The sequence below is a fragment of the Lygodium microphyllum genome, chromosome 17, assembly GCF_053477565.2.
Source record: "Lygodium microphyllum isolate KBCC chromosome 17, Lygodium_microphyllum_v1.1.10, whole genome shotgun sequence".
Taxonomy (NCBI): domain Eukaryota; kingdom Viridiplantae; phylum Streptophyta; class Polypodiopsida; order Schizaeales; family Lygodiaceae; genus Lygodium; species Lygodium microphyllum.
The window spans coordinates 59,550,842-59,560,020 of NC_141151.1; the positions used below are offsets into that span (position 1 = coordinate 59,550,842).

The 9,179-nt window shown below is 43.0% G+C and overlaps 1 protein-coding gene across 1 annotated transcript; it reads left to right on the plus strand.

Moving 5' to 3' along the window:
- Positions 1-6,538: 6,538 nt before the first annotated feature.
- LOC148021934 (glyceraldehyde-3-phosphate dehydrogenase GAPCP2, chloroplastic-like) lies at positions 6,539-7,327 on the plus strand. The gene has a single exon (XM_087696678.1). The coding sequence runs from the start codon at positions 6,554-6,556 to the stop codon at positions 7,262-7,264; it is 711 nt and encodes a 236-aa protein (XP_087552804.1). The 5' UTR covers positions 6,539-6,553; the 3' UTR covers positions 7,265-7,327.
- The last annotated feature ends 1,852 nt before the right edge of the window (positions 7,328-9,179 follow it).

The window sequence follows — 9,179 nt, forward strand, 5'->3', positions numbered from 1 at the left end:
GATACTATTGCCAAAGTCCTTAGCAAGAATATGGTAAAAAATGCATTGGAAAATCGTAAATTCAAGGACATTGTGGATGGTGTTGCTAGTGAACGTCTTAGGGATGTGAGCAACTTGTTTACTGCTACAGATGCTCAGGGATTATGTGACAAGGTGGGAATGAGTTCTGAGTCATATAGTATGCTCTATCAATAATTGGATACAGGGTTTAAGCAAATCTTCAATACTAAGCGAGTAATGCCTCTGCCAAAACCATTTCACGTGAAGAAGGCTCGAAAACAACTAAATGAGAAAGTTTTAGAACTAATTGGTGAGCCTACGCATCTGGAACACACACACATATTGAAGTATGGTTCCAAAGAAGTTGCCTTTGTATTGAATGCATCCAACAACTTTGTATTGGATATATGTAGGGTTCAGATTGCTATGGTCAAGTTTTACAATATGTCTATGGAAGAATGTAGAGGCAAGCTTAAGTTTGTCCTCAAACTTGATGAGAGTGAGATTATCAAGGGGCAAAAACTTGAGCGTGTGAGTATAACACTTATGAATCGAGCATTGGATCCCAACATCGATGAAAAACATCCTTTATACTTCAGTGTACAATCGGAGAATGAAATATGGTGGCTTGCAGCATTTGAAGTACCAAAGGAGGACCATGAAGCACTTAAAGTTTTTTTTAACCTCACTAATATACCCAGTGTTATTCAACAGCAAAATAATGGAGCAGTTTTACACGTTGAGGGGTTTGGGGACTATCAAGTTGAATGGCATCTTGCAAGTGATTTAAAAACATTGAAGTGTATGCTTGGTTTATCAAATGCAGCAAATGCAAAATTTCCGTGCATATACTGCATGCAAACTAGGAAGAAAGGGAAAGATGGAAAGAAAGAATGGCTTGCCAAGGCAGGACAATAGGGTGCTCCGACACGTGATCAGAAAGTCATGAGAAATGGAATGCTAATTCCAGTGGATCCAAACTGGCGCCCTATTTTGGAAATACCACTAACAAGGGTTAACTTTTGCACATTGCATTGTTTGGTTAGAATAATTGAGAAGCTAGTATATGAATATATACGCTTTGCATACAAGATGCAGCCCGTGTCAGAATCTGATGCTACATGCAAGAAGGTAGAACAAGTCCTCTCTGAAGTTGGATTGCACGGAGGCCAAGTAGAAATAAAAAAGGACGAGAAAAAATCGGGGAAGAGTGGAAATGTTCCTTGTAAACCATGCTTTGGCGGACCCAAGGCTAGGAAGTTTTTATCTCCACCTCGAGATGAGGAATGCAATATACTAGTAAAACAACCAGACAAGTACGAAGCATGGAAAAAGTTGCACCTTGCTGTTTCAGATTGGAGCAATGGGGGACGAATGAGGATTGCGAAGGCAGAAGTGTGGATACACCTAGATAGATTAGCAGCTCTCTTACAGAAGTTGGGGTTTATGGATGGTGATGCCAATGCATTTAAAGAGACAGCTGCTAGATTTCATAAGTCCATGGTGGAGGCACGGACTACAAATAGCATAACACACTACATGATCAGTATTATCACCATTGCAAAAAAAAATCATCATTTCGAATTACTTTGTGTTTCTAATCTCTTTTCTTGTGCAGCATATACTTGAAGCACATGGTCCATACTTTGTAGATCAAGGAAGTTTGGCAATATGGTCAACTCAAGGCATGGAAAGATCTCACTGGCAAGCTCACTGTGCTTTTCAAAAGGCAACTGATCATGGAAGTGGCATCAATGATTCCAATTCTATGAGGCAATTATTCCAATGGTGGTATAGGAGACTAGAGATACGATATGAGGAAAAAGAAAAAAAGTCCAAAACATCTCAAGCAGAATCTATAAGTAGGGCAATATATGAAGTGAGAAAAGCAAGATATGAAAACAGCACAGCTAGACAACGGCACGCAGAATGGTTGGCAACCCAAGAGAGAGATGGCAAAAAATGGAGACCTAGATAAAGATAATAATTTTGATGCATTTAGAGTCCACAAGAGAGCACAAGTCCCAAGGATATGACACATCAATACTCATATCTCTAACATGAGATGTCTTATAAATTTTCTTTAAAATTTCAAAGGTTTGTCACTATATTTTTCAAAGTTGATTTGGAACTTTGTTTTTTAATTATGAAAAGTCAATTTTGAAATCCTAAGACAAAGATATGAAAATTCCAAACATTGGAACATTCATTGGCCTAGAGAGAGAGGGGGGGCATGAGGGGGGTGTCAGGAGATAGAGAGAGGTAGGGATGGGGCGGAGAAATGAAATGAAATGATAAATTTAAAATTCATTTACACCACAGTAAGTTTGAAAGTTTCGTATTTAAGTCGTCTCTCCTTTCATTTTTTCCCATTGCTCTCCACTCTACCCTCCACCTTTCTATCCTTCATCATCACAGCCATGGCACGTTCCAAGCTTCCTATCAAAAAGGCGCATGCGAGAGCAAGAGCTCAACACTCTTCTGAATCTAGTGAGCGTACTGTGAGTGACAAAGATCCCCTGGTGACCGATAACGGTGGCCCTACTGCAGCCAATAATGGTGGCGCTACTGTGGCCAACAATGGTGGCCCTAGTATGGTCGATAATGATGGTTCGCCATTGTCCAGAAATGGTGGTCCACATGCTCCAGCTACTCCACCTCCCACTACTGCTCCAGCTCGTAATACACGCCCTCCAACACATAAAAAGCGAAGATGGAGACCAGGCACAGCTGTGCTACGCGAGATAAGGAAATTCCAGAAGAGTGCCGACTTGATTATTCCTAAGGCACCATTCTCCAGGTTGGTGCGAGAAATACTGCAAGATCTACAGTCAGGGCATCATCACAAGTTCTTTTCGAGGAACCAGGCAAGGAATGTGGGGCGATGGTCAAGCCAAGCCTTGCTTGCTCTCCAAGAAGCAGTTGAAAGCTACTTGATTGATCTAATGAGTGATGGTCAACTTTTAGCCATTCATGCCCAACGTATCACTATTAAGCCCATAGATCTGGTTCTTGTTCGCAGGATCCGCAATAACAAGGATGCATTTAATCTTAATGTCAAGAATATGCTTTGAGAAGCTACCTTGTAATTGGATCTATGTTTTTAGCTCAGGTTTGGTTGTGGATTGTAAGGAGCTTAGTTTTGGGTTATCTTTCCAATAGACCTTCAAGTATTTGATAGTAGTGGCCTGCAAAATGGAGCTAAATTTTCCCTAGCTCTAGTTGTACTTGGTGCGATGCACTATCTACCGTGTATTTCATAGTTTCGCAATGCTAAATCCAATATGTGATATTCTATTTTGACCATGTTTCGCATTGTGTGAATTTTCAAGTTTCCAATTTTGTAAGTAGTTTTGTTGAGGATAAATTCAATGTGCAACCACGTACACGTCAGTGATCAGTTGTACATGGGCCGATGCACTATATCCTTACTATATTTAGTGGTTTGGCAACAGTATATCCGATATGCAATATTCCATTTTACCCATGATTTATTTTTTGTCAATTTTTAAGTTTCCAATGTTTCGCATTGCGAGGTTGACAATACATTTAATCTGCAGTTGCGCACACTCATTATCAATACATTTAATCTACAGTTGCGAGGTTGACAATACATTATCAGTGCAGTATAATGCAGTTAATGCATTTTCAAAAAAAGATTGAACCGTCAAATTTATAAATCGGAATCTGGTGAAACTTCACCCTCATGCTGGGCATTAGAAAAACTCATTTATATTAAAAATTTGGCCCCATCAGAAGCCTCTGGGTCACTTGTCCGGAGGCTCGCGTCTGGGGCCCTGAATTCCCCTCCGCGTCTGGGGCCCTGAATCTGGGGATTCAGGGCCCCAGACGCGAGCCTCCCCAGATTCAGGGCCCCAGACGCGAGCCTCCGGACAGGTGATCCAAAGGCTTCTGTTGGGGCCAAAAAAATTTTGGGTGGTTGATGTGTCCTTGAGGAGCCTACAGGTAAAATTTCATGTGAATTAGAGCACTGGTGATATTTTTCCTAAGCATGGATTCATTAATTGAAATTTTAGGGTTTTTGAAAATTTTGGCTATAAGTTTAAAGTTTCACCTCATTTTACACATTTCACTTTTGAGTTTTGAGTTCTCTCTCCTAGAAGACATGGTACGCACCAAGCAAGCGGCCCGGAGATACCCCCTGGAAATTCCATACGGCAGCCACGTCCTCCAGCTCCACCACCACCACCACGACGCCAGCATCGCAAGCGTCGATGGAAGCCAGGCACAGTGGCTCTTCGCGAGATCCGCCACTACCAGGAGACCACTCACCTCCTGATACCGAAGGCTCCATTCCAGAAGTTGGTGCGGGAGATCATGGAGGGCATACTGATAAGGAACAACAGGACCCAGTTTCCAGATACATCACGCGTGAAACAACCGGATCACTGGACTGCCCAGGCCCTCCTCACACTACAAGAAGCTGCTGAAGCCTACCTCATCGACTTATTTGGAGACTCAATCTATGCAGCGGTGCATGCAAGGAGGGTCACTGTCACCGACAGGGATCTACGGATAGTCAGGTTCTTTCGACGATGGAAAGATAGTCCTCGCGGAGGTCAGCAAGGATAGAGGTATACAACTCAAAAGCACATGGAATGTAGCTTCTGAAGACATTTTGTAAAGCCTTGGTTGTAATGGACCCCATGTAAAATTGTTATTAATACAAATACAAAGTTTTTAGCGCGTCTTATTTTTGTTTAGTCGCTTGATATTTATTTTATTTACGTCGTTGAGTTATCGTTACATGCGTTTGAACAAATACATGTTGCGCACGAATTCGATAAAGCACTGTGTATTAAATTTAGGGTACGAATCGTGTTACATATAAATTCGACAAATAAACGTAACATTCAAGTAAAAAAAAACAGTAAATGACACGTATCACAAACTACATTGAACGCGAATCCAACAAACATCAGTTTTCATTACTTGAAGAGAAGATTACAAAGTGCAGTACATCAGTGATGCAATATCAGTTGTAGGCAATAAGTACATCTATTCTCTCCTAGGCTTCTTGGAGCTATGCTCCCCATGGTCAGAGCTATTCTTGATCATAGGCAACAATACATTTTGCCCCAATAGTTCCTGTCTAATGACAGTGGGGTCTTCAACACCGGCAACCATGCCACGGGCCACCATGGAGAAAAGTGGGCCAGACCTAGTACTCGTGAATAAGTAGAGAAGCTTCGAACGTCGAAGCAACACTACTTTCTCCAGGCTGGAGTTGGTCGGGATGGTCTTGAAGGGCCCAGCCTTTGTTAGTGCCCTCAACTTCAAGAAGTTCTCGGCAAAAGCAGGGGAGCATGTCTTATGAAATACAATAATGTCGTTGACAAGCTGCCCAACGTACTCCTTCAATGCCGAGTCTTGCACCCTTCCTTGGCTACCAGATCGGCCACCCTGCCTAGATAAAAACTCATCTATATAGACAATCTCCTGCAACACACAAGTTCAGTATTAGACTCACTATGCATGGAGTGTGCTAAAGATATATAAATCATATTCATATGAAACTTAACTAGTAGGGCCTCTAGGGCATCGGGAGCACATACATGTGTTTTTGTCAGGATCGGGCCCCCAGATGTGCCCTGGCCAGAGGCTCACGTCTGGGGGCCTGAGTCTGCATGTGCCCTGGCTGGAGGCTCGCATCTAGGGGCCTGAGTCTGCGGCCGGAGGCTCGCGTTGTCGTATTGCTGCGCATTCGAGGTGTGAAAACCACCCGAAAGTTGTGTGTGCGATTTGATACTTTGTGCATACTTAGTTGTTGTGATTACATTTATTCTCTGCGTATGAGTATAGTAGCGAGCATGAAGGGTTGCTTTCAAGCTATGTTGAACAGGGTCAAGGAGAGAAGACATTACAACTATTCAAACAAATGCACGAGGAGGATATCTCTCTGGATAGTATCACACTTGTCTGTGCTTTAAAAGCTTGTGGCAACATGGTGGCTGTTAATAAAGGCCAGGATGTCCATATGGAAATTGTAATGAAACATCTTGAAAATGACATTTTTATTGGCAACACTTTGGTTGACACGTATGCCAAATGTGGTTCCCTTTCCGAGGCGTTAAACATTTTTGACAGTCTGCCAGTCCAAGATGTTGCATCTTTTAATGCAATGATAAAAGGATGTGGCACAAATTTAGATGGTAACCTGGCCATAGATCTCTTCAAGCGTATGCAAGAAAAGGGGGTGGAACGTGATGTTGTCACATTCACATGCTTGTTGGGTGCATGCAGTCATGCGAATTTGGCATGCGAGGGCCGATATATTTTCAAGATGATGACAAATAATTACGGCATTACACCCACAGTAGATCACTTTACTTGTTTGATTTAACTTCTAGCACGATCAGGATATCTTGGTGAGGCAGAGAGAATTCTGGAAATGATGTCTTCCTCACCTTCTAAAGATATGTGGATAGGTGGCCACAATATTAAGGTTTATGGGAAGAGAGACCCATCTGAGATCCCATGGGGCTCAGCTGGGGTGGACACTGTTGTTGAAGCTTCAAGAGTCTTTACTACAATGGAAAAGGCTTCTTCGCATCTTAAGGGTGGTGCAAAGAAAGTAATCATATCAGCACCTTCTGCAGATGCCCCAATGTTTGTGATGGGTGTTAATGAGGAAAAATACAAACCAGAGATGCAAATGGTATCAAATGCCAGTTGCACAACGAACTGTCTAGCTCCGCTTGCAAAGGTTATACACCAAGAGTTTGGAATTATTGAGGGTCTGATGACTACGGTCCATGCAACTACTGCAACTCAAAAGACAGTGGATGGTCCTTCTGGGAAGGACTGGCGAGGAGGCAGGGGTGCAGCACAAAACATCATCCCTAGCTCAACTGGTGCTGCAAAGGCAGTGGGAAAGATTCTACCTGCGCTGAATGGCAAGTTGACTGGCATGGCATTTAGAGTTCCGACTCCTAATGTTTCAGCTGTTGATTTGACTTGCCGACTGGAAAAAGATGCTTCTTACGATGAAGTTAAGGCAGCAGTCAAAGCTGCGTCTGAAAGCTCAATGAAGGGGATCCTTGGATATACTGAGGATGATGTGGTCTCTACCGACTTTGTTGGGGATGAGAGGTCCAGCATCTTTGATGCAAAGGCAGGCATTGCTCTGAACAAAAAATTTATGAAGTTTGTGGCATGGTATGACAATGAATGGGGCTACAGCAATCGAGTGGTGGATCTCATCAGCCATATTGCTTTGGTTGCTGCTGGCAAGAAATATTGAGAGCTTATAATCTACGAGACTTCGAGGTTGGGCCTGTCATTAAGCTGGCGGTTTTTGTGTAACACTCAAGAGCGTCTCCTATCAAGGTAACGGAACCAAGTTTTTGCTTTTTCTGGGACAGGGGAGCCGCGCTTTGGGGAAAGGTTTTTTTCGGAGTAATGAGCTGACGAAAAGGAAAAAAAAAGCTTGGATGCAAAGAGGGAAAAAAGTTCCTCAAGGGCAGAGGCAGACGGGAGGCGGAAGAAAAACGACCGTGGAGAGGAATTGCTGTTTGTTAGCAGCAAGGCAATCTTCAAGCCTCCAAAGGCTATCCGAGGTGGAATTCCCATCTGTTTCCCTCAGTTCAGCAATCTAGATCAAACAGAACAGTATGGTTTTGCTCGGAACAGGTTCTAGAGTATAGTTCCAAATCCCTTGTCCTTGTCAACAAGCAGCAACAAAGCGGTCATTGACCTTATTCTCCGACCTAGTGAGGAAGATTTTAAACTCTGGAATCATAGCTTTGAATTTCGCCTTCGAGTTGCTTTAAGCCCTGAAGGAGAGTTGACACTTACTGCACGTGTTCGCAACACTTATGCTAAGCCTTTCTCTTTTACTGTGGCTATGCACACTTACTTCTCAGTTTCAGATATCAGTGAAGTGCGAATTGAAGGACTGGAAACTCTGGATTATCTTGATAACCTTCAAAACTGAGAGCGCTTCACAGAACAAGGAGATGATCTGACTTTTGAGGATACAGTTGTTTGGAACCCATGGGAAAGAAAAGCAAAAACTATGGCTGATTATGGAGATGATGAATATAAGCATATGATTTGTGTTGAGCCAGCAGCAGTTGAAAAGCCAATTACTCTTAAACCAGGTGAAGTTTGGAAAGGAACAGCATTTGGTGGCTTCAAAAGCCGCTCACAAGTGCCAGTTTTGGTTGTGAAGTATTTAAACAAGGAGATAAAGGTTTAGGTGCTGTTTGGAACACTGCAAAGGTGGAGCCTGGATCAATTGTTGTAATATTTGGTCTAGGAACTGTTGGCCTTGCGGATGCAGAAGGTGCCAAAGCAGCTGGGACATGGATTGTGACCTTTAACGGCTGAAAGAACTGAAAAGCAACACATGATAATCTAGGAACCGTAAGCCATCTCAATATCAGTAAATAGTCATCATGATGGAACTTGAATCAGAAAATTATCCATGATCGTTCACTTTCTTATTCATCAATGAAGACCATACTTTTGGAAAATTTCTTTAAAATGTATATATGATCTATGCATTCGAGAGGTTGCTCGGATTTCTTCATCTTGAATCTTGAAACTCTTATTGACAGAAATAAAACAGAGTCCTGACATTATTTTCTCATCTTGTTTAATCATCTGTTTGATCTTTTATCCTGAAATTTATCAAGGTCTTCTGAAGACGCGAATTTGCTTTCACAAACCTTTCGACAGCGTCTGGGGGCCTGAGTCTGCAGACTCAGGCCCCTAGACGCGAGCCTCCGGCCAGGGCACATCTGGGGGCCCGATCCTGACAAAAACACATGTGTGTGCTCCCGATGCCCTAGAGGCCCTACTGGTTAAGTTTCATATGAAACCGAGAACATTACTTTCTCTGCATCATCTATTTGCCGCTGTAATGGAGCATCCAGGTCTGCTCCTGCCACTGGGCTGCCCTCGTCTCTCTCCTGGGTAGGCACTGCATAGTCGGGTCGAGGACCAAAAAGGCTTTCCTGCAACCGCTTGAACTCCTCATCAGAGATCTGATACTGTGGCACCGCATCCTCAATCTGCTCCTGGATGCTCACAATGGCAGAGATATCATCGATGCTCGTGCCATCATAACGAGCCACCTCATCAACATGTGGTGGGGCATCCTGTAAATCAAAATCTATGAAATCACTAGGTGCATCACGCACCATGATACAATA

Bases quoted from the DNA above. Each gene is read 5' to 3' on its own strand.
- LOC148021934 (XM_087696678.1), top strand. From the start codon at position 6,554: ATGGAAAAGGCTTCTTCGCATCTTAAGGGTGGTGCAAAGAAAGTAATC.